Source organism: Pristiophorus japonicus, chromosome 9 (genome assembly GCF_044704955.1).
Source record: "Pristiophorus japonicus isolate sPriJap1 chromosome 9, sPriJap1.hap1, whole genome shotgun sequence".
Lineage (NCBI taxonomy): Eukaryota > Metazoa > Chordata > Chondrichthyes > Pristiophoridae > Pristiophorus > Pristiophorus japonicus.
Window position 1 is genome coordinate 212,586,092 of NC_091985.1, and position 26,567 is coordinate 212,612,658.

The following is a 26,567-nucleotide window of genomic DNA, read 5'->3' on the forward strand; positions in this document are numbered from 1 at the left end:
AAAGAACATCCAAAGAGGAACTAATATAACCATATAACAATATCAGGCAAGTGATAGCTGGAAGAAGGGAACAAATGGATATTCGATCATGCCTTGGTACAACCAATCACGTCACTGTTAAGGTCCGTCCACGAGGACACTCATATGCCAAAACCTGTACAATTAAGGGGAAAGCTGAACAGTTCGGTGGAGATCCTCTCTCAGGTTGCTGAGACGTGAGCTGCTCTGCCTGCATGTGCTGAAATAAAAGATCATTAAAACTTATCTAAGGTATCTGTCTGCTGAAGCCAGGCTTGTTAAGAGAGGAGAAGGGCGATTCTCCCTTTTTCTTTCCCTTTCATTTTCTTTTTCCTGGTACAGCACAGGTCAGATATCGAGTAAAGCTCCCGCTACACTGTCCTGTCAAACACTATCAAGGCAGGTACAACATGGGTCACATACAGAGTAAATCTCCCTCTACACTGTCCCATCAAACACTCCCAGGGCAGGTACAGCACTGGTCAGATACCGAGTAAAGCTCTCTCGACACTGTCCCATCAAACACTCCCAGGGCAGGTGCAGCACGGGTCAGATACCGAGTAAAGCTCCCTCTACACCGTCCCATCGAACACTCCCAGAGGCAGGTACAAAATGGCTCAGATGTACACTAAACCTCCCTCTACACTCTCCCATCAAACACTCCCTGGGCAGTTACAGCACGGGTTAGATACAGCGTAAAGCTCCCTCTACACTGTCCCATCAAACACTCCCAGAGCAGCTACAGCACGGATAAGACACAGAGTTAAGGCTCCCTCGACATGCTCCGCCACTTCTGCCACTAAAACCCTCCAGGTTTTTGTCACTTCCAGGCGGGACCGATCCAATGCTGTCCTGTCCCGACTCCCATCTTGCTCCCTGCATAAACTTAAACTCATTCAAACTCTGCTGCCCATAACCTAACTCGCACCAAGTCCCTTTCACATGTCACCCCTTGCTTGTTAAACTACATTGGCTCTCTGTCCAGCAACATCTCTATTTTTAAATTCTCATTCTCGTGTTCAAATCCCTCCATTTCGTTGGCCCTGCCCCATCCATGAAAACTCCTCCAGCCTTACGAACCTCCCAGAACTCCCTTGCTTTTTGTGGTATATATTAATGATTTAGACTTGAATGTCGGGGGTATGAATAAGATTGCAGGTGATACAAAAATTGGCCATGCAGTTCAGACTGCAGGAAGAAAGCAAGGGACTGGACTGGTCTGGTGGGTAGAATAGTGGCAAATAGAATTCAATCAAGAGAAGTGAAAGGTAATGTATTTGGCGAGGGCTAAGAAGGCAAGGGAATACACATTAAATGGTAGGATACTGAGAAGTGTAGAGAAACAAAGGGACCTTGGAGTGCATGTCCATAGATCCCTGAAAGTAGCAGACCAGGTGGATATGGTAATTAAAAGAATATGGTATACTTGCCTTTATTAGCCGAGGCATAGAATATAAGAGCAGGGATGTTATGCTTGAACAGTATGAAACATTACTTAGGTAATTACTGCATGCAGTTCTGGTCACCACACTACAGGAAAGATGTGATTGCACCAGAACGGGTGCAAAGAAGATTTACGAGGATGTTGCCAGAACTGGAGAATCTTAGCTATAAGGAAAGATTGGATAAGTTGGGTCTGTTTTCTTTGGAACAGGGAAGGCTGATGGGAGACCTAATTGAGGAGTATAAAATTATGAGGGGCCTAGATAGAGTGAATAGGAAGGACCTATTTCTCTTAGCAGATGGGTCAACAACCAGGGGGCATAGATTTAAAGTAATTGCTAGGAGGTTTAGTGGAGGTTTATGGGCAAATTATTTCACTCAGAAGGTGGTAGGGATCTGGAACTCACTGCATGAAACGGTGGTGGAGGCAGAAATTCTGACCACATTTAAAAAATACTTGGATATGCACTTGAAGTGCTGTAACCTACAGAGCTACGGACCAAGAGCTGGAAAGTGGGACTAGGTTGGATAGCTCTTTGTCAGTCAGCATGGACATGATGGGCCGAATGGCCTCCTTCTGTGCTGTAAATTTCTATGATTTTATGAACTCGGCATTGCTGATTGTGCATCCTCCACTTTCTTCACCTCATTATTGGCGGCTGTACCTTTACTTGTCTAGGCCCCAATCTCTGGTATTCCTTTCTTAAACCTCTCCATTTCACTCCTCATTTAAGATCATCCTCAGGACCTATCTCTGACCACACTTTTGGTAACCCGTACTCATGTCTCCTTCTTTGCCTCAGTATATTGTTTTGTCTAATTACGTTCTTGTGAATTGACTTGGGGCAATTTACTAAGTTAACGGCGCTATGTAAATGAGCGTGGTAGTTGTTGTTGTAATGAGCAGTCCATCCTGGCCAATCCCCTCCCCATATGTAGTTAGATGGTTTGGTGCATTTATAAAGATCAGGTGGGTTTAGCTGTGGCAATCCCTCTATTTTATTGATCAGACTCTCCTGGTCAGTCTCCCACATGTATCTAGGTGGTTCGATCCATTTACACTGATCAGGGTTGGGCTGTACTGAATCCATTAGTGGTACTGAACCGCTGATCATCACAGTCCACTGGTGCAGCACAGGAAAGAAATCCAACCGTGATTCACAACGTGTTCATCTGTAAACAGCTCAGGGACTGTTCTGAACTAATGGGCCCTCAGCTGCTCCCTGCAGAGTTCACCATGTCAGGCCGGACTCGGTCTGTGCTGGAGAGAAGTCATGAGTCAGGATGTGGTGGCTCCGAAAGGGGTTGTGGTAATGGTAAACACAAGAGCGAGGGATGTGACGCATCGCTTTAATATCCCACAGTGCAGATTATCTGCCTTGTTGGGAGAGACTAAACAACTGATTGACCGCCGGAGCGATGAGAGCCCTGACCACAAACGGGAGCGTGATGGGAAGGATGCAGAGGTGGAGAATATTTCCCCTTTGGATGGTGCCAGCTCCAGCTCGCGGGGTTATGCTGAATATTCGACTGTCTTGTAAAAAGAGCGCATGCCCGTCAGGTGCCAGGGCGAAAGAATGAGTTGACACTGAAACCCCGCCTGGGAGTTAAAAAACCGTCAGCTCCAGTTTTATTGGTCAATTACATGTCGTGATGCAACGTGCCCAATTCATTCACGAGAATCTCGTCCAATGTTCAGTGAATCCATAAAACTCAGAACGAACCATTGTGTGCTTTCCGGCAATCCAAACAATACAATAAAATGGGCATTGAGTCGGCGGCCGTCGGGTTGGGAGGATGTGGTGAGCAGATTAAAGAAAGGCTCTCAACCAGCAATCGTACATTATACAGCGGGCCAGGAGAGGGCGCCAGAGAGCCGCGCCGGCCCGAGGCAGGTACAGAGAAAGAAGTGGGTGGTGTGGGGGGGGGGGGGAATGATTAAAAAAAAGAAGAGGGGGGGAGAGAGAGACAAAACACACACACACACACACACGCTCGGCTTGCATGGATCGAGAGAGGAGAGAGATAGCAAGGGGGGGGAAAAAGGGACAAGAGAATGCCAAAAAAGGGAGAAGAGAGCGGGTGGGAGGGGAAAAAGCAAAGAAAACTAACACTATATCAGCAATACAGGAAAAAAAAGTAGTGTGTTTTTTGTGTGTGTGGAAAAACTCATCTTTTGGCTGGCTCCCACCGTCCGTTATTTGGGAAAAAAAATGTAAACATTTTCTGTAAATTTAAAAAAACGGTTAGCTCACATTTTTTTCCCCTGTGAAGAACTGAGGCTTTTCTCGAGAGAGAGAGAGAGAGGAGAGAGAATCGTTTTCTCTATTAGATCGAAAGGGGGGTATTTTTTAAAAAGAAAAGGTTTATTCCCCCTCTCCCCTCTGACAGAGAAGGGTTTTTTCCTCCTTCATTATTTTGCGGGGAATGTGGAAGGAAAGAGGGTCGTGAAGCGATCGCGATGTGGTTTTCGTCGGAGAAGCCGCCGTGCTTCATCTTTCATTTTCTTTTTAAATTTTTTTTTCTTCTTCACTCTCTCTCTCTCTCTCTCTCTCTCTCTCCCCTCTTTTTCCCCCCTCCCTCCCCCTTCGTGTTATTTTTTTTTGTTGCTGCCCATGGATGATCGACCTGAGAAACCTGGGCCTGGCATTAGGCCTTAGGCTTTATGTGTGTGTGTGTGAGAGAGAGAGAGAAAATATAATTGTTTTAAATAATAATTCTGCGGGAGGGAGGGAGGGTGGGTGGGGGGAAGAGAAAAGCAGAAAGATCAATCGATTAATTCACAGTTTTTCTTGTTGTTTTTGCTTGTTTTGGTTTGCTTGGGGAGGAGAGGGAGGTGGGGAGAGAGATAAAAAAAAACACACACACACATACACACAGTTGAAAGGCGTAATTTTTAAAATTCGGGGGAAGAAATGGCAGAGAATCTCTTGGATGGACCGCCTTCAGCCAAGCGGCCTAAAACCTCCTCCCCGGCTCTCTCAGCCAGCAATGGCGCAGATTTTGGATCATTATTTGACCTTGAGAATGACTTGCCAGATGAACTGATCCATTCAGATCCATTAGACTGATCAACGGTGGTGACCTGGCTCAGCTTACGGGGGTTGGCATGGTGCAAGATGCAGCCTCAAAGCACAAACAACTGTCAGAACTTCTGTGAGGCAGCGGTTCCTGTATCAATGTGGGACATGGGGCAGTCAGCTCTGGTGGTGCCTCATCACAATCCATGGATAGTCCAGTGCAATCAGTAGGCAGCCAAAATCAATAGAACAGTCCCAGTATAGGAAGCTTAAGTAGTATGATCAAGAGCCCCCTAACTCAAGGTGGTCTTACATCCCTTCCTAATATGGGGATGGGAGCAAGTGGAGCAAACCAGAGACTTCCAACACCACAGTCTGTGAACCCATAGAAACATGATCAGCTTCATACGTCAGCAACAGGTCTAATGTCTGGTGTAAACAGCCCAACCGACCAGGCTGGGATGAGCATGAATGCTAATATCAATCCAGCCCTGATGAACAGTGGCAATGTTCAGGGCATGATGCAGGGACAAGTGATGAATGGCTCTCTTGGTGCTGGAAGGGGCAGACCTAACGTACAGTACTCAAGCCCAGGGGCATGTCCAACGCAAATAACCTACTCGCTGACACGTTATCCTAGGGATCTCCTCAGATGGCAGCAGGTCTCAAAGGAGCCCAACCTGGTGCAATGAGCAAGATGGGAATGATGGGAATGCCTAGCCCTTATGGACAGCCATATGGGCAGAGCGCTGGTCAGATGCTTGACACCAGTGGACTTGGGCAGCAGATGGTGCTTAGGGAACAGCCTGCCTCAGTTTACAATGGATAAGAAACCTGCTGGTGGTGCTGGGATGCCAAACCTGCCGCAGCAGCCTTCTCCAGTGCAGCAGGGAGGAATGGGGCAGCCCCCGGGGCAGGGAATGGGTTCTGCACCCACAGCAGATCCCGAGAAACGGAAACTCATCCAGCAACAGCTAGTTCTGCTTCTGCATGCACACAAATGTCAGCGTCGGGAGCAAGCCAATGGTGAGGTGCAGCCCTGCAACCTGCCGCACTGCCGAACCATGAAGAAGGTCCTGAATCATATGACCCACTGTCAGGCTGGCAAATCCTGTCAGGTTGCACACTGTGCTTCATCACGCCAGATCATCTCCCACTGGAAGAATTGCACAAGGAATGACTGTTCTGTCTGTCTCCCTTTGAAAAATGCTGGGGACTAGCATAACCAGCAATCATTACTAGCTGGGGCAGCTGTAGGATTAGGAAACTCATTAGGGTCAGTTGGGGTTGGACAGCAGAACACGCCAAGTTTAAACACTACCAGTCAGATCGACCCGAGCTCGATAGAGAGAGCCTATGCGGCGCTTGGACTCACGTATCAGGGTAACCAGATGCCTCAACCTCAGATGCAGAACCAGCAATCATCTCAATCTTCACCGGGGCACCAATCTCTGCAGTCTATGAATGCTATGGGTACCAGCCAAATGGGTGTGAATGGAAGTAATGTGGGTGTGCAGACCCCCAACCAGCAGTCCAGCTTACTGCATGATGCTATGCTGCTGTCATCCATGACCTCAGCCAACCCAATGCTAAGTGATGGCACCAGTGTTAGTAATCTAAATGCAGTGCCAACAGCAACGCCCCCCTCGAGTACTGGCATTCGGAAGTCATGGCATGATGACGTCACTCAGGACCTGCGCAATCACCTTGTTCACAAACTAGTTCAAGCCATATTCGCAACACCTCACCCAGCAGCATTAAAAGACAGATGGATGGAAAACCTGGTGGCTTCTGCACGAAAGGTGGAAGGAGACATGTATGAGTCTGCCAACAGCAGAGCAGAGTACTACCATCTGCTAGCTGAGAAGATCTACAAGATTCAGAAGGAACTGGAGGGAAAGCATCGGACTAGGCTTCAGAAACAGGGTGTGATACCAAACCAAAGTGGTATGTTACCTACAGGAGCAGCCCAGCCCCAAGCATGGCTCAACTGCAGGCTGGACTCCCGCCAAATGGCCCACTCTCTGACCCGACCCTTATGTGGCCAAATGTGCCAAGCCCGATCATGAACAGGATGCAGACCCCAAGTGGAATGAGCCCATTTCCACCGATGACCAGCATGCAGATAACTGGTCTGGGACAATGCTTAAATCCTCCACTAGTACATCTAGGACAGATGACCCAAACAGGACCTATGAACCAGATGGGATTAACCACTTCCCGAATGGAACGGCCTATGGTTGCACAGCATCCTGCTTAGAATCAATTCCTATCGCCGAACCAGTTTCCCGTATCCCCTCCTGGAATGAACACTGGCAGCACCACCATGACACAGGCCAGCAACCAGCCTGTCATGTCTGCGGCTCAAAACCCCTCACGACCTGTAAACAGTTCCGCTTCCATGCAGCCAGGAGCCAAGAGTGCCCAATTCAACTGCCCATCACCTCTTTCTCAGTCTTCATTTCATCAGAATTCCCCATCCCCTGGGCCAAGAAGCCTCCCACCCACCCCTCACCAGCCACCACCTAGCATTCCTCCCCAACCGCGGCAACAGACACCATCACCAAACTCGCGGCCCAGACAATGCCTCCCCCTCCTTCACAAGTCCAGACACCGCAACAAACGCAGCTTCCTCCTCCTCCACCAGTCTCCCCACAGACCCAGGTGACCGCTGGACAGAAGCAGCATCGGGAGAGGGAGCAGTGGGAGCAGGAGCAGCAGCAACGAGAACGGGAGTGGGAGCAACGTGAGTGTGAGCAGTGGGAGCGGGAACAGCAGCAACGTGAGTGGGAGCAGCGGGAGCGGGAACAGCAGCAACGTGAGCGGGAACAGCAGCAACGTGAGCGGGAGCAGTGGGAGCGGGAACAGCAGCAACGTGAGTGGGAGCAGTGGGAGCGGGAACAGCAGCAACGTGAGTGGGAGCAGTGGGAGCGGGAACAGCAGCAACGTGAGTGGGAGCAGTGGGAGCGGGAACAGCAGCAACGTGAGTGGGAGCAGTGGGAGCGGGAACAGCAGCAACGTGAGTGGGAGCAGCAGCAACGTGAGTGGGAGCAGTGGGAGCGGGAACAGCAGCAATGTGAGTGGGAGCAGTGGGAACGGGAACAGCAGCAACGTGAGTGGGAGCAGCAGCAACGTGAGTGGGAGCAGTGGGAGCGGGAACAGCAGCAACGTGAGCGGGAACAGCAGCAGCAGCGACCGCCACCTCGACCCCCATCAGCACAGCAGCAAAATACAACCCCAACAACCCCTACAACCATCTCACCGATACAGTCTCAGCATCCCAGTACTCCACTTTCACAGTTGGCAGTGAGTGCCGATGGTCGCGTATCAACTCCAGCATCAGTCAGCAGTACAGATCCCAACTCTCAGCAGCCAGCTCCTGAAGCACCAGTGTCTGATGTAAAGATGGAGGAAAAGCAAGAGAAGGAAGAAACTGAGCCGAAACCTGTGGCACCAAAGCAGGAAATCAAACAGAAGGTAAAGGAAGAACCCACAACCGAAGAGTGTAAACAGGAGCCAATGGAGGCTGGTGAGAAGAAACCAGAGGTGAAAGGTGAAGCAAAAGAAGAAGAAGTTAGCACAAGCTTGGCGACTCAATCATCCCCTGCGAGTGGACAGTCACGTAAGAAGATTTTCAAGCCAGAAGAGTTGCGGCAGGCTAATGCTGACACTGGAAGCACTTTACCGTCAGAGCCTGAGTCACATCCTTTCCGGCAACCTGTAGATCCCCAACTCCTGGGTATTCCTGACTACTTTGATATCGTAAAGACGCCAATGGATTTGTCTACAATCAAGCGCAAGCTGGACACTGGCCGGTACCAGGAGACATGGCAGTATGTGGATGACATTTGGTTAATGTTCAACAATGCCTGGCTGTATAGAAACATAGAAACATAGAAAATAGGTGCAGGAGTAGGCCATTCGGCCCTTCGAGCCTGCACCGCCATTCAATGAGTTCATGGCTGAACATGCAACTTCAGTACCCCATTCCTGCTTTATCGCCATACTCCTTGATCCCCCTAGTAAAATAAGGACTGTATCTAACTCATTTTTGAATATATTTAGTGAATTGGCCTCAACAACTTTCTGTGGTAGAGAATTCCACAGGTTCACCACTCTCTGGGTGAAGAAGTTTCTCCTCATCTCAGTCCTAAATGGCTTACCCCTTATCCTTAGACTGTGATCCCTGGTTCTGGACTTCTCCAACATTGGGAACATTCTTCCTGCATCTAACCTGTCTAAACCCGTCAGAATTTTAAATGTTTCTATGAGATCCCCTCTCATTCTTCTGAACTCCAGTGAATACAAGCCCAGTTGATCCAGTCTTTCTTGATATGTCAGTCCCGCCATCCCGGGAATCAGTCTGGTAAATCTTCGCTGCACTCCCTCAATAGCAAGAATGTCCTTCCTCAAGTTAGGAGACCAAAACTGTACACAATACTCCAGATGTGGCCTCACCAAGGCCCTCTACAACTGTAGTAACACCTCCCTGCCCCTGTACTCAAATCCCCTGGCTATGAAGGCCAACAAGCCATTTGCTTTCTTAACTGCCTGCTGTACCTGCATGCCAATGTTCAATGACTGATGTACCATGACACCCAGGTCTCGTTGCACCTCCCCTTTTCCTAATCTGTCACCATTCAGATAATAGTCTGTCTCTCTGTTTTTACCACCAAAGTGGATAACCTCACATTTATCCACATTATACTTCATCTGCCATTATTTTGCCCACTCACCTAACCTATCCAAGTCACTCTGCAGCCTCGTAGCATCCTCCTCGCAGCTCACACTGCCACCCAACTTAGTGTCATCTGCACATTTGGAGATACTACATTTAATTCCCTCGTCCAAATCATTAATGTACAATGTAAACAGCTGGGGCCCCAGCACAGAACCTTGCGGTACCCCACTAGTCACTCACTGCCTGCCATTCTGAAAATTTCCCATTTACTCCTACTCTTTGCTTCCTGTCTGCTAACCAGTCCTCAATCCATGTCAGCACACTATCACCAATCCCATGTGCTTTAACTTTGCACATTAATCTCTTGTGTGGGACCTTGTCGAAAGCCTTCTGAAAGTCCAAATACACCAAATCAACTGGTTCTCCCTTGTCCACTCTACTGGAAACATCCTCAAAAAATTCCAGAAGATTTGTCAAGCATGATTTCCCTTTCATAAATCCATGCTGACTTGGACCTATCATGTCACCTCCTTTCCAAATGCGCTGCTATGACATCCTTAATAATTGATTCCATCATTTTACCCACTACCGATGTCAGGCTGACCGGTCTATAATTCCCTGTTTTCTCTCTCCCTCCTTTTTTAAAAAGTGGGGTTACATTGGCTACCCTCCACTCCATAGGAACTGATCCAGAGTCTATGAAATGTTGGAAAATGACTGTCAGTGCATCCGCTATTTCCAAGGCCACCTCCTTAAATACTCTGGCATGCAGTCCATCAGGCCCTGGGGATTTATCGGCCTTCAATCCCATCAATTTCCCCAACACAATTTCATGACTATAATAAGGATTTCCCTCAGTTCCTCCTTCTTACTAGATCCTCTGACCCCTTTTATATCCAGAAGGTTGTTTGTGTCCTCCTTAGTGAATACCGAACCAAAGTACTTGTTCAATGGTCTGCCATTTCTTTGTTCCCCGCTATGACTTCCCCTGATTCTGACTGCAAGTCGTCGCGTGTGTATAACTACTGTACGAAGCTGGCAGAGGCCTTCGAGCTGGAGATCGACCCTGTCATGCAAAATCTGGGATATTGCTGTGGTAGAAAGCTGGAATTTTCTCCGCAGACCTTCTGTTACTATGGAAAACAGTTATGTACAATCCCTCGGGATGCTACCTATTACAGTTATCAAAACAAATATCACTTCTGTGAGAAATGTTTCAATGAGATCCAGGGAGAGACTGTCTCCCTGGGTGATGATCCTTCACAGCCTCAAACGACTATTTCAAAGGAACAGTTCTCGAAGAAGAAAAATGATACACTGGACCCTGAAATATTTGTTGAATGTACTGAATGTGGTCGGAAAATGCATCAGATCTGTGTCCTTCACCATGAACTTATTTGGCTCTCAGGTTTTGTTTGTGATGCCTGTTTAAAGAAAACTGGGAAAACGAGGAAAGAAAATAAATTCTGTGCAAAAAGGTTACCAACCACTAAGCTGGGTATTCATCTGGAAACTCGTATTAACGAATTCCTCCGCAGACAGAATCAGCCGGAGGCTGGCGAGTGCACGGTCCGAGTAGACTGGGTCTTTACTCGTTGGAGTTCAGAAGGATGAGGGGTGATCTTATAGAAACATTTAAAATAATGAAAGGGATAGACAAGATAGAGGCAGAGAGGTTGTTTCCACTGGTAGGGGAGACTAGAACTAGGGGGCACAGCCTTAAAATACGGGGGAGCCAATTTAAAACCGAGTTGAGAAGGAATTTCTTCTCCCAGAGGGTTGTGAATCTGTGGAATTCTCTGCCCAAGGAAGCAGTTGAGGCTAGCTCGTTGAATGTATTCAAGTCACAGATAGATAGATTTTTAACCAATAGGGGAATTAAGGGTTACGGGGAGCGGGCGGGTAAGTGGAGCTGAGACCACGGCCAGATCAGCCATGATCTTATTGAATGGCGGAGCAGGCTCGAGGGGCTAGATGGCCTACTCCTGTTCCTAATTCTTATGTTCTTATGTTCTTATGGTGCACAGTTCAGATAAAACTGTGGAAGTCAAGCCAGGGAGGTTTGTTGATAATGGAGAGATGGCAGAGTCTTAACCTTAGCGAACAAAAGCTTTGTTTGCCTTTGAAGAGATTGATGGTGTGGACGTGTGTTTCTTTGGCATACATGTGCAGGAGTACGGTTCAGACTGTCCTCCGCCCAATCAGAGACGTGTGTACATATCATACCTTGACAGTGTACATTTCTTCCGCCCTCGATGTCTGCGAACAGCCGTCTATCATGAAATCCTGATTGGATACTTAGAATACATAAGGAAATTGGGATACACAGCGGGGCATATTTAGGCTTGTCCTCCAAGTGAAGGTGATGATTACAGTTTTCACTGCCATCCGCTGGACCAGAAAATCCCTGAGCCCAAAAGACTGCAGGAGTGGTACAAAAAGATATTCGACAAGGCAGTGACAGAGCGAATAATTCTTGATTATAAGGATATATTTAAGCAGGCAACAGAGAATAGATTGACCAGCGCAAAGGAGTTGCCATATTTTGAAGGTGACTTCTGGCCGAATGTGTTGGAGGAAAGCATCAAAGAGCTGGAGCAGGAAGAAGAGGAACATAAGAGAGAGGAAAACAACACCCCTAGTGAGAGCACTGATGGAAAGAAGGGGGACAGCAAGAGTGCCAAGAAAAAAAAAGAAGAAAACGAGTAAGAATAAGAGCGAGGTCACAAGAAGAAACCGGAAATGTCCAACGTGTCCAACGACCTCTCCCAGAAACTCTCTGCCACCATGGAAAAGCACAAGGAGGTGTTTTTCGTGATCCGTCTGATTGCAGGTCCTAACTCAAACTCACTGCCAACCATCCTAGATCCTGACCCGCTCATCGCATGCGACCTGATGGATGGGCGTGATGCCTTTCTCATGCTGGCAAGGGACAAACACATGGAGTTTTCATCACTGAGACGGGCTAAGTGGTCAACCACGTGCATGCTGGTGGAACTTCACAACCAGGGCCAGGATCGCTTTGTATATACATGTAACGATGTACCAGTCCTGAACTCCAGGGGTGGAAGATGCCTGTGCGTGGATTTTTTTAAGGTGTGGTGACCATTGCACACCAGCCACCACACGGGCTTGACAGAGCTAGGCCTTTATCCAGTGCCAAGGGTTAAGCAGGACGACTGGAGACCTGCTCTACTGCACGGACCTAGTGCGCACACATATCGCAGTGTGGGCTGGCCCGTGCTGCCCCTGGGCCCTCGGCTCTTCTGGGTGCCGTACCCTCATTAGCCGTACCCCCGCCACGATCTCCCATCGCTCCTCCACCACAAACATTCGCCACACCTCCGCCATGATCTCTCACCACCACTACCTTGATAGCCTTGCTTAGATAGGTCACATGGAAAACTTTGCAAATGCAATATTACCAAGAATCAGGTGGTGTTGGTTGAAGGAGAAATGCTGGCCAGGAAATTGGAAGGCCTCCCAATAGTGCCGGGGGATCTTTTAATATCCAGGCAAACAGGGCCTCGGTTCAACTTCTCGTCTAAAAGATGGCACTTCCGACACTGCAGCACTCCCTCAGTAATGCACTGTGATGAAGGTTTCTGCCTCTACCACCCTTTCAGGCAGTGTGTTCCAGACTCTCACCCTCCAGGGAAAGAAATGTTTACTAATTTCCCCTCTAATCCTTTTACCATATACTTTAAATCTATAGCCCTGGTTATTGACCCTTCAGCTAAGGGAAATGTCCTTCCTATCCACTGTATCTAGGCCCCTCATAATTTTATACAGCTCAATTAAATCTCTCCTCGGCCTCCTCTGTTCCAAGGAAAACAACCCCAGCCTACCCAATCCTTCCTCATAGCTAAAGTTTTCCGGTCCTGGAAACAGCCTCGCAAATCTCCTCGGAACCCTTTCTAGTGCAATCACATACTTCCTGTAATGTGGTGACCAGAACTGCACACAGTAATCCAGCTGTGGTCTAACTAGGGTTGTATACAGTTCCAGCATAACTCCCCATTCCAGGGTCCAAGGCCAGATGTGGATTTTTGTGGGGAGAGGAGTCCATGGGCCATGTATATATTCAGTGATCGATTTTTCAGCCCCTGCATAGTTACCTGAAGCGGCTGCTCCTCAAGTTTTGGTTACACTTCAGCACCATGCCCCTAATCTTCGATCGCCCGATGTGGAGGGTGATAGAGTGGAGATGTCGGGTGAGTAAGTCAGAGGATCTTCTCCTGGACCTGCTCTTGGGTCTGGCAAAAACATAAAATTTGCAAGTCCAAGATGAGCGGACCCATTGGGAGGTCACACTGGCTGCCTACCTCGCTTCCACGGTCTTGCCCGGCTGGCTATGGAGAGGGACCATGTGGTGTCCATGTGGAAGGTTTGATACCTTTCGTGACCGGTGGGCACCGCAGGTTAAAGAGGTGATAATTGATCCTCACAATCACTTTATGATTTGTGTGTAAACAGTTATTACTATTTATTTCATATTTGTGGTATACGAGGGCACTTGCTTTAAAGATTTCTGTTCCCATCTGCTAACACTGGAGCAACTTAGTGTGACCCCCTACAGGTAGTGAAAAAAACAATTTCAATCGGCTGACACAAAATAAATGTTATCTTCACCACCTGGGGCTTTCAATGAATGGAAGGATGTTTACCCAGAAACCCCCGCGTGGCTCAAAGTGGCCTATCAATGACTACAGGAGCCCAGTACGCAGGCGCGCGGCCGGTCTGTGCTCTGGGCATGCGCAGTGCCAGTGGTGAAGATGGTTTGTGACAGAAGATACGGTTCTGCGAGGCGCCGGGAGATTGTGGTCTGAACGGAGGAATTGGACAGCCGGATACGCTGGGAAGCTTCATAAACAGGTCGCGAAAGCCTCAGGCACCGAATAAGAGCACATAGGCACCGAATATGAGCGGACAGGCTCCGAATAAGAGCCCGCAGGCCCGTGTTTGCACCGCGGAGATAGGCCCGAGCGCCCGGGTTCACTGACCTCCATCTTGGACAGGGACGTTCAGGGTGGCTGTGCGGCCATATTCGCAAAGGCTTTTCCCCGGTGACAAGCCCAGATTATTGCGACTGCGCGGCCATTTTCGTACAGGAGCAGAGAGTGGGCGGGGCTTCAGGGTCCCAGTACCCAGGAGAAAAACATTAATGCCTCATTGATTTTATTCTCACTTTCCACACAGCGGGTGTAGAACTGAACCCAACCAGAGCAGAGGGAGGGAGCAAACGGTGGAGGGGGGAGGGTAAAGAAATGTTGGAGATGGCGCGATGGGTTTGGATTTCAGCACAGCGAGGAGGGAGAGTGTGCGGGACAGGGATTTACTGCTTTGGGGAAACAATAGACTGTGCCATAGAAATGAGAATTGTCTGTCTTCAATTTCTATCCTGCACTTCCAGTGCTGACTTTTGTAAAATCCTTTTACAGGATATTAGAAGGGGAGCATTTGCAGACGGAAAACCCAACCAAATATGTCAAGATCTGACAGAGTCACTCCATTCATCAGGAGCTGGATATCATCGGCCTTTTAAAGTGGAAGGAGAAACATCGCACCAGTCACAACGGGGAGAAACCGTACACGTGTGTGTGTGTGGACGAGGCTTCAACTGATCGTCCAACCTGGAGAGACACAAGGACACCCACATCACGGAGAAACCATGGGAATGTGGAGATTGTGGGAAGGGATTCAATTGCCCCTCTGAGCTGGAAACTCATCGACGTCGTCACACCGGGGAGAGGCCGTTCACCTGCCCTGTGTGTGGGAAGGGATTCATTCGTTCAGCTCACCTTCTATCACACCAGCGAGTTCACACGAATGAGAGACCTTTTAAATGCTCTGACTGTGGGAACAGCTTTAAAACCTCTCGTGAACTAAATCAACACCAACGAGTTCACACTGGGGAGAGGCCATTCAGTTGCTCTTACTGCGAGAAGAGGTTCAGGCAGTCATCCAACCTCACTGAGCACCAGCGAGTTCACACTGGGGAGAAACCATTCATCTGCTCCGTGTGTGGGAAGGGACTCACTTGTTCTTCACGCCTCACTGGACACCAGTGAGTTCATACTGGGGAGAGACCATTCATCTGCTCCATACGTGGGAAAGGGTTTGTTAAATCATCTCATCAGCTGAGACACCAGCGAGTTCACAGCGGGGAGAGGCCGTTCATCTGCTCTGTGTGTGGGAAGGGATTCGCTCATTCATCCATCCTCACTGAACACCAGCGAGTTCACACCGGAAAGGCCGTTCACGTGTTCCATGTGTGGTATGGAATTCGCTCATTCATGCCAGCTCACTGCACACCAACCTGTTCACACCGGGGAGAAACATTTTACCTGTTCTGTGTGTGGGAAGGCATGCACCCGTTCATCCCAGCTCACTGAACACCAACTTGTTCACATCAATAAGAGACTGTTTAAATGTTCTGACTGTGAGAAGAGCTTTAAAAGCAGAAAGGATCTGATGACACACCAACGCACTCACACTGGGGAGAGGCTGTACACCTGTTCTGAGTGTGGGAAGAGATTCACTCGTTCATTCAACCTGCTGGCACACCAACGCACTCACGCTGCGGAGATGCCGTTCACCTGCTTTGAGTGTGGGAAGGGATTCATTCAGTCGTCCCACCTACTGAGACACCAGCGAGTTCACACTGCAGGTGTGGATTCTGCTGTTAATCACATCCAGGACTGAACCGTGTTCACTTGGACAGAAGGGGTTTGTTGCCACTGATGTAATTAATCCCTATAACTGGGCTGGAGTTTAATTTTCTGGAAAGCTTAGAATCATAGAATGGTTACAGCTTTCGACCCATCAAGCCCATGCAGGCTCTCTGCAAGAACACCTCAGCTAGTCCCACTCCCCCGCCCTTGCCCCGTAACCCTGTGAATTTTTTCCTTCAGGTACTTATCCAATTCCCTTTTGAAAGCGACAATTGAATCTGCCTCCCACCCTTTCAGGAGTGCATTCCAGATCCTAACCACTCGCTGCGTAAAAAAAGTTTTTCCTAATGTCGCCTTTGGTTCTTTTGCCAATCACCTTAAATCTGTGTCCTCTGGATCCACTCTGTCTATACCCCTCATGATCTTGAACACCTCTATCAAATCTCCTCTCAATCTTCTCTGCTGTAAGGAGAACAACCCCAGCTTCTGCAGTATATCCACATGACTGAAGTCCCTCAGCCTTGGAACCATTCTTGTATATCTTTTCTGCACCCTCTGTCAAACAACTCTCAAATAAATCAGCTTTGTTTCCAACATACAGTCGATTCCTTGATTTCTCCAAGAGGAGACTAATTGATATCCTGTTCCATTTTTGAGCCTTTTCTCCTTTGTTAAAGGAAGACTTGTATTTATAAAGTGCTTTTCATGCCAAAGCACTTGACAAGCAAGTGCTTTTTAAGTGCAGTCACTGTTGTAATGGAGGAAATGCAGCAACCAATTTGCACACAGCAGGCTCCCACAAACAACAATGTGATAATGGCCAGATAATCTGTTTTAGTGATGTTGGTTGAGGGACACTGGGGTAAACTCCCTTTTTCTTTGAATAATGTCATGGGATCATTTACGCCCATTTGAGAGGTCAGATGGGGCCTTGATTGAACGTCTCATGTGAAAGACGGCACCTCTGACAGTGCAGCGCTCCCTCTGTATTGCATTGGAATGCCGGCCTAGATTTTATGCTCAAGGCTCTGGAGGTGGACTTCAATCCACAATCTACTGACTCAGAGACAAGAATGTTACCACTGAGCCATGACCAACACCTCATTACTCTGGATTATTTCAGTTCTCTTGCTGTTGGTTATTATCATGGACAAGTCCGAGCTCCCCATAACTTCCAGAGCGCCGCTCCCAGCCTTGGGATCCAGGGAAGCCATTAGTAACACGCCCGTGTACATGCCCTGGGAGTGTTTGACGGGACAGTGTAGAGGAAGCTTTACTCTGTATCTAACAACTCTCTGCGGTAGGGAATTTCACAGGTTAACAACTCTCTCAGTGAAAAGGTTTCTCCTCATCTCAGTCCTAAATGGCTTACCCCTTATCCTTAGACTGTGTTCCCTGGTTCTGGACTTCCCCAACATCGGGAACATTCTTCCTGCATCTAACCTGTCCAGTTCGTCAGAATTTTATATGTTTCTATGAGATCCCCTTTCATCCTTCTAAATTCCTGTGAATACAGGCATAGTCGATCCAGTCTCTCCTCATATGTCAGTCCTGCCATCCTGGGAATCAGTCTGGTGAACATTCGCTGCACTCCCTCAATAGCAAGAATGTCCTTCCTCAGATTAGGAGACCAAAACTGAACACAATATTCCAGGCCCTGTACAACTGCAGTAAGACCTCCCTGCTCCTATACTCAAATCCCCTAGCTATGAAGGCTAACATACCATTTGTCTTCTTCACCGCCTGCTGTACCTGCATGCCAACTTTCAATGACTTATGTACCATGACACCCAGGTCTCATTGCACCTCCCCTTTTCCTAATCTGCCGCCATTCAGATAATATTCTGCCTTTGTGTTTTTGCCCCCAAAGTGGATAACCTCACATTTATCCATATTATACTGCATCTTCTATACATTTGCCCACTCACCTAACCTGTCCAAGTCATCCTGCAGCCTCTTAGCAGCCTCCTCACAGCTCACACCACCACCCAGCTTAGTGCCATCTGCAAACTTGGAAATATTACACTCAATTCCTTCATCTAAATCATTAATGTATATTGTAAATAGCTGGGGTCCCAGCACTGAGCCCTGCGGCACCTCACTAGTCACTGCCTGCCATTCTGAAAAGGACCCGTTTATCCCGACTCTCTGGTTCCTGTCTGCCAACCAGTTCTCTATCCACGTCAGTACATTACCCCCAATACCATGTGCTTTAATTTTGCACACCAATCTCTTGTGTGGGACCTTGTCAAAAGCCTTTTGAAAGTCCAAATACACCACATCCACTGGTTCTCCCTTGTCCACTCTACTAGTTGCATCCTCAAAAAATTCCAGAAGATTTGTCAAGCATGATTTCCCTTTCATAAATCCATGCTGAGGTTTCAGTGCAGTACTGAGGGAGTGCTGCAGTGTCGGAAGTGCCACCTTTTAGACGAGAAGTTGAACCGAGGCCCTGTTTGCCTGGATATTAAAAGATCCCCCGGCACTATTGGGAGGCCTCCCAATTTCCTGGCCAGCATTTCTCCTTCAACCAACACCACCTGATTCTTGGCAATATTGCATTTGCAAAGTTTTCCATGTGACCTATCTAAGCAAGGCTATCAAGGTAGTGGTGGTGAGAGATCATGGCGGAGGTGCGGCGAATGTTTGTGGTGGAGGAGCGATGGGAGCTTGTGGCGGGGGTGCGGCTAATGCGGGTACGGCACCCAGAAGAGCCAAGGGCCCTGGGGCAGCACGGGCCAGCCCACACTGCGATATGTGTGCGCACTAGGTCCGTGCAGCAGAGCAGGTCTCCAGTCGTCCTGCTTAACCCTTGGCACTGGATAAAGGCCTAGCTCTGTCAAGCCCGTGTGGTGGCTGGTGTGCAATGGTCACCACACCTTAAAAAAATCCACGCACAGGCATCTTCCACCCCTGGAGTTCAGGACTGGTACATCGGGTCCTTCATTGAAACATTTATGAACTCATGTGGAAGCAAGTCATCCTCGTTCGAGGGACCGCCTATGATGATGATCACCAAAGTGAGCCATCTGCAGATTTTGATCTTGTGGCCCATACACCAAAGCTCAGATAATTTCTCTATATTCAGAAGAGCAATAGTCCCAACATTGACTCGGGGACACCAGAATTTACATAATTCTTGGATAAAGATTATCCATTACATAAGAACATAAGAATTAGGAACAGGAATAGGCCATCTAGCCCCTCGAGCCTGCTCTGCCATTCAATAAGATCATGGCTGATCTGGCCGTGGACTCAGCTCCACTTATCCGGCTGGTCCCCGTAACCCTTAATTCCCTTATTGGTTAAAAATCTATCTATCTGTGACTTGAATACATTCAATGAGCTAGCCTCAACTGCTTCCCTGGGCAGAGAATTCCACAGATTCACAACCCTCTGGGAGAAGAAATTCCTTCTCAACTCGGTTTTAAATTGGCTCCCCCGTATTTTGAGGCTGTGCCCCCTAGTTCTAGTCTCCCCTACCAGTGGAAACAACCTCTCTGCCTCTATCTTGTCGATCCCTTTCATGATTTTAAATGTTTCTATAAGATCACCCCTCATCCTTCTGAACTCCAACGAGTAAAGACCCAGTCTACTCAATCTATCATCATTAGGTAACCCCCTCATCTCCGGAATCAACCAAGTGAATCGTCTCTGTACCCCCTCCAAAGCCAGTATATCCTTCCTTAAGTAAGGCGACCAAAACTGCGCGCAGTACTCCAGGTGCGGCCTCACCAATACCCTATACGGTTGCAGCAGGACCTGCCTGCTTTTGTACTCCATCCCTCTCGCAATGAAGGCCAGCATTCCATTCACCTTCCTGATTACCTGCTGCACCTGCAAACTAACTTTTTGGGATTCATGCACAAGGACCCCCAGGTCCCTCTGCACCGCAGCATGTTGTAATTTCTCCCCATTCAAATAGTATTCCCTTTTTTTGTTTTTTTTCCCAAGGTGGATGACCTCACACTTTCCGACATTGTATTCCATCTGCCAAACCTTAGCCCATTCACTTAACCTATCTAAATCTCTTTGCAGCCTCTCTGTGTCCTCTACACAACCCGCTTTCCCACTAATCTTTGTGTCATCTGCAAATTTTGTTACACTACACTCTGTCCCCTCTTCCAGGTCATCTATGTATATTGTAAACAGTTGTGGTCCCAGCACCGATCCCTGTGGCACACCACTAACCACCGATTTCCAACCCGAAAAGGACCCATTTATCCTGACTCTCTGCTTTCTGTTAACCAGCCAATACTCTATCCATGCTAATACATTTCCACTGACTCCACGTACCTTTATCTTCTGCAGTAACCTTTTGTGTGGCACCTTATCGAATGCCTTTTGGAAATCTAAATACACCACATCCATCGGTACACCTCTATCCACCATGCTCGTTATATCCTCAAAGAATTCCAGTAAATTAGTTAAACATGATTTCCCCTTCATGAATCCATGCTGCGTCTGCTTGATTGCACTATTCCGATCTAGATGTCCCGCTATTTCTTCCTTAATGATAGTTTCAAGCATTTTCCCCACTACAGATTTTAAACTAACCGGCCTATAGTTACCTGCCTTTTGTCTGTCCCCTTTTTTAAACAGAGCCGTTACATTAGCTGCTTTCCAATCCGCTGGTACCTCCCCAGAGTCCAGGGAATTTTGGTAGATTAAAACGAATCCATCTGCTATAACTTCCGCCATCTCTTTTAATACCCTGGGATGTATTTCCTCAGAACCAGGGGACTTGTCAATCTTGAGTCCCATTAGCCTGTCCAGCACTACCCCGCTAGTGATAGTGATTGTCTCCAGGTCCTCCCTTCCCACATTCCTGTGACCAGCAATTTCTGGCATGGTTTCTGTGTCTTCCACTGTGAAGACCGAAGCAAAATAATTGTTTAAGGTCTCAGCCATTTCCACATTTGCCATTATTAAATCCCCCTTCTCATCTTCTAAGGGACAAACATTTACTTTAGTCACTCTTTTCCGTTTTATATATCTGTAAAAGCTTTTACTATCCGTTTTTATGTTTTGCGCAAGTTTACCTTCGTAATCTATCCTTTATTGCTTTCTTAGTCATTCTTTGCTGTCGTTTAAAATTTTAAAGCTGTTCCCACAGTCAGAGCATTTAAAAGGTCTCTCATTCGTGTGAACTTGCTGGTGTGATAGAAGGTGAGCTGAACGAATGAATCCCTTCCCACACACAGGGCAGGTGAACGGCCTCTCCCCGGTGTGACGACGTCGATGAGTTTCCAGCTCAGAGGGGCAATTGAATCCCTTCCCACAATCTCCGCATTCCCATGGTTTCTCCGTGATGTGGGTGTCCTTGTGTCTCTCCAGGTTGTACAATCAGTTGAAGCCTCATCCACACACACACACATGTACGGTTTCTCCCCGTTGTGAATGGTGCGATGTTTCTCCTTCCACTTTAAAAGGCCGATGATATCCAGCTCCTGATGAATGGAGTGACTCTGTCAGATCTGACATATTTGGTTGGGTTTTCCGTCTGCAAATGCTCCCCTTCTAATATCCTGTAAAAGGATTTTACAAAAGTCAGCACTGGAAGTGCAGGATAGAAATTGAAGACAGACAATTCTCATTTCTATGGCACAGTCTTTCCCCTCTATTGTTCCCCCAAAGCTGTAAATCCCTGTCCCGCACACTCTCCCTCCTCGCTGTGCTGAAATCCAAACCCATCGCACCATCTCCAACATTTCTTTACCCTCCCCCCTCCACCGTTTGCTCCCTCCCTCTGCTCTGGTTGGGTTCAGTTCTACACCCGCTGTGTGGAAAGTGAGAATAAAATCAATGAGGCATTAATGTTTTTCTCCTGGGTACTGGGACCCTGAAGCCCCGCCCACTCTCTGCTCCTGTACGAAAATGGCCGCGCAGTCGCAATAATCCGGGCTTGTCACCGGGGAAAAGCCTTTGCGACTATGGCCGCACAGCCGCCCTGAACGTCCCTGTCCAAGATGGCGGCCAGTGAACCCGGGCGGTCTGGCCTATCTCCGCGGTGCAAACACGGGCCTGCGGGCTCTTATTCGGAGCCTGTCCGCTCATATTCGGTGCCTCTATGCTCTTATTCGGTGCCTGAGGCTTTCGCGACCTGTTTATGAAGCTTCCCAGCGTATCCGGCTGTCCAATTCCTCCGCGCAGACCACAATCTCCCGGCGCCTCGCAGAACCGTATCTTCTGTCACAAACGATCTTCACCACTGGCACTGCGCATGCCCAGAGCACAGACCGGCCGCACGCCTGCGTACTGGGCTCCTGTAGTCATTGATAGGCCACTTTGAGCCTCGCGGGGGTTTCTGGGTAAACATCCTTCCATTCATTGAAAGCCCCAGGTGGTGAAGATAACATTTATTTTGTGTCAGCCGATTGAAATTGTTTTTTTTCACTACCTGTAGGGGGTCACACCAAGTTGCTCCAGTGTTAGCAGATGGGAACAGAAATCTTTAAAGCAAGTGCCCTCGTATACCACAAATATGAAATAAATAGTAATAACTATTTACACACAAATCATAAAGTGATTGTGAGGATCAATTATCACCTCTTTAACCTGCGGTGCCCACCGGTCACGAAAGTTATCAAGCCTTCCACATGGACACCACATGGTCCCTCTCCACAGCCAGCCGGGCAAGACCGTGGAAGCGAGGTAGGCAGCCAGTGTGACCTCCCAATGGGCCCGCTCATCTTGGACTTGCAAATTTTATGTTTTTGCCAGACCCAAGAGCAGGTCCAGGAGAAGATCCTCTGACTTACTCATCCGACATCTCCACTCCATCACCCTCCACATCGGGCAATCGAAGAATAGGGGCATGGTGCTGAAGTGTAACCAAAACTTGAGGAGCAGCCGCTTCAGGTAACTATGCAGGGGCTGAAAAATCGATCACTGAATATATACATAGCCCATGGACTCCTCTCCCCACAAAAATCCACATCTGGCCTTGGAGCCCGGAAAGGGGAGTTATGCTGGAACTGTATACAACACTAGTTTGGCCACAGCTGGATTACTGTGTGCAGTTCTGGTCAGCACATTACAGGAAGTATGTGATTGCACTAGAAAGGGTTCTGAGAAGAGGCTGTTTCCAGGATCGGAAAACTTTAGCTATGAGGAAGGATTGGGTAGGCTGGGGTTGTTTTCCTTGGAACAGAGGAGGCCGAGGAGAGATTTAATTGAGGTGTATAAAATTATGAGGGGCCTAGATACAGTGGATAGGAAGGACATTTCCCTTAGCTGAAGGGTCAATAACCAGGGCTATAGATTTAAAGTATATGGTAAAAGGATTAGAGGGGAAATAAGGAAACATTTCTTTCCCTGGAGGGTGAGAGTCTGGAACTCACTGCCTGAAAGGGTGGTAGAGGCAGAAACCCTCATCACATTTAAATAGTTCTTGATGTGCACGTGAAGAGCCGCAACCTGCAGGACTACGGGCCTAGTGCTGGAAGGTGGGCATAGGCTGTTTAGCTCTTTTTCGACTGGCATGGACATTATGGGCCGAATGGCCTCCTCTGTCATAATTTTTCTATGATTCTATGAAAAATGATTGCACATGACTGCTCCGTGTAACAGTCTCCGCCCTAGACCCCAGTGGTGCAGGGGAGGACTCGCGCGTAGAAAGCCCCCATTGGGGAACCCAGCCTCGGTCGGAAGATAACCCACCAGTCTGATTTTTCAATAAACAAACTTAATAAATAAATTATACAAAGACCGGTGTGCCAGGGTCCTCAGCCATGGTGCTGATACATTTCCGTTACTAACTCGCATCTCAGGACACACCGTGTCTGAGTTCATTGCTAAATATATTCTAACTGTTTTGTAACTTGAGTTCTGGCCTCATTCTGAGGGAAATTTACGAGGTCTCATTTTGTTTGTGTGTCCCACTGGAGAGGCTGTTAATGGCTTTAATAAACTGGCAACAAGTTTTTTTTAATTTTGGAGGTGAAAAACACTATTAGTGATGCCTCAAAACACATGGGACAGAGAAATCCAGTTCACAGTGCCCCTGCCACAGCACTCAGTATCCACCCTCTCTACCATTGGTACTGTTTCTGCAGTAATTATGGTCTATAAGATGACGCAAGTCAGACCATGTGGAGTCAAGGGCCAGGTAGTAGAATGGATGGAAAGATGACTACTAAACAGAAATCAGAGGATATGAGCTAAGTGAAGTTTCTCAGACTGGCAGGAAGTGAGAAGTGATGTCCCGCAGGGATCCGTGCCAGGACCACTGTTGTTCACCATTATATAGACTCAGAAATTGTGGCATGTTTTCCAAATTTGCAGAGGATACCAAGTTGGCCCATGTGGAGACCAAGTTCTGCCTTCACACTGAGAACAACCACCATCGTATTGTGTGGCACTACCACTGTGCCATATGGAATAGACTAATAATTGACCTAGCAGCTCAAAACTGGGCAGCCATAAGGTGCTCTGGGCTATCCACAGCTGCAGAATTGTATTCCAACACAATCTGCAAGCTCAGGGCCTGGCATATTCTAACTCCTTCATTACCACCAAGCAAGCTGACCAACCTCCGTTCAATGAGGAGTGTAGAAGAACATGCTGGGAGCAGCACCAGGTGTACCTAAAAATGAGCTACCAAACTGGAGAAGCTACAACACAGGACTACCTGCCTGTTAACCAGCATAAGCAGCATGCTATGGTCAGAGCTAAGTGATCCCATAACCAATGGATCAGATCACAGCTCTGCAGTCCTGCCACATCCAGTTATGAATGGTGGTGGACAATTAAACAACTAACAGAAGGAGGCGTCTCCATGAACATTTCCATCCTCAATGATGGCAGAGCCCAGCACCTAAGTGCAAAAGAAAGGCTGAAGCATTCATAACTATCTTCAGCCAGAAATGTTGAGTGTATGATCCTTCTCTACCTCCTCTGAAGTCAACAACAACAACTTGCATTTATATAGCTCCTTTAACATAGTAAAGCATTCCCAGGCTTTTCACAAGAGTCTTATCAAAAAAGATTTGACACAGAGCCACATAAAGAGATGTTAGGTCAGGTAGCCTAGAGCATGCTCAAAGTGTCTAAACTGAGACATTTAGGAAGGGTGGAAGTTGTGAGGATGGCAAGGAGAACACTGGAATAGTTAAGTCTGGAGGCAACAAAGGCATGGATGAGGGTTTCAGCAGCAGATGAGTTGAGGCAGGGGCGGAGCAGGGTGATATTACGGAGGTGAAAGGATGTCTCAGCTGATCTACTGCTGAAACCCACAACCATTCCTTCGTTACATCCACACTTCAGTATTCCAATGTTCTCCTGCCACCTTCAAAGATTTGTATACATACACCCCAGGTCTCTCTGTTCCTGCATCCCCTTCAAAATTGTACCATTTCATTCATATTGCCTCTCTTTATTTTTCCTACCAAAATATATCACTTCACACTTCTCTGCATTAAATTCCATCTGCCACGTGGCTGCCCATTTCATCAGTCTGTCTATTATCACCTGAAGTCTTTTACTACTCTCCTCCAAGTTTTGTGTCATCTGCAAATGATGAAATGATGCCCCGTATACCCAAATCCAGCCCAAAAAGAGCAGTGGTCCTAACGACTTCTGGAAAACACCACTGGATACTTACCTCCAGTCTGAAAAACAATCGTTCACCACTACTCTCTGCTTTCTGTCCCTTACTCAATTATGTACACATGCTGCCACTGTCCCATTAATCCCATAGGCTTTAATTTTGCTAACAATTCTATTATGTGGTGCATTGTCAAGCGCTTTTTGTAAGTCATCTGCACAACATCAACCGCACTACCCTCATCAACCCTCCCCATTACTTCATCAAAAACCTTGGTCAAGTTACTCAAACATGATCTGCCTTTAACAAATCTGTGCTGACTTTCAGTTATTAGCCCATAGTTTCCCAAATGCCAATGAATTTTGTCCCGGATTATTGTTTCTAGAAGTTTCCCTATCACCGACGTTAGGCTCACTGATCTGTAGTTTCCAGGTTTATCTCTCGCCCCTTTTTTAAACAGGGGTGTAACATTTGCAGTCCTGCAGTCCTCTGGCACCACGCCGATATCCAAGGAGGATTGGAAGATTGTGGCTAGAGCCTCCGCAATTTTCATCCTTACTTCCCTCAGTAATGTAGGGTCATGTAACCTTTCTACTTTGAGGATTGCCAACCTTTTAAGTACTTCCTCTTCATCGATTTTTGTCCTATCCAATATCACTACTGCCTCCTTCTTTACTGCTACATTGGTAGCATCCTCTTCTCTAGTGAAGACAGCTGTAACAGACTCATTTAATACCTCAGCCATGCCCTCTGCCTGCACAAGATCTCCTTTTTGGTCCCTAATCAACCCAACCCTTCCTTCGACCACTCTTTTACTAGTTATGTGTTTATAAAAGACTTTTCGGTTCCCCTTTATGTTAGCTGCTAATCTATTTTCATACTCTCTCTTTGACCCTCTTATTCCATATTTTAGATCTCCTCTGTACTTTCTATATTCAGCTTGATTCCCCACTGTATCTGAACCTTGCATTTGTCAAATGGTTCCTTTTTTGTCATTTTAACCTCTATACGTTTAGTCATTCAGATGGCTCTAGCTTTGGATGCCCGTCCTTTCCCCTAATAGAAATGTGTCTCCTCTGTCCCCGAACCATCTCCTCTTTGAAAGCCTCCCATTGTTCACTTGCTGTTTTGCCTCCCATCCACCTGGGCCAGATCCTTTTTCATTCTAGCTCACTGCATAATGG

At 47.6% G+C, this 26,567-nt stretch overlaps 1 protein-coding gene across 1 annotated transcript in view; it reads left to right on the forward strand.

Annotated features, from left to right (window-relative positions):
- The window catches only part of LOC139274112 (uncharacterized), a 438,299-nt gene that overhangs the window by 281,352 nt on the left and 130,380 nt on the right, over positions 1–26,567 (forward strand). Inside the window, 8 exon segments of the mRNA XM_070891155.1 lie at positions 5,888–6,428; positions 7,129–8,318; positions 10,168–10,737; positions 11,563–11,803; positions 11,996–12,186; positions 14,683–14,761; positions 14,764–15,412; positions 15,414–15,866. Of these exon segments, the coding sequence (XP_070747256.1) occupies positions 5,888–6,428; positions 7,129–8,318; positions 10,168–10,737; positions 11,563–11,803; positions 11,996–12,186; positions 14,683–14,761; positions 14,764–15,412; positions 15,414–15,866 (3,914 nt within the window).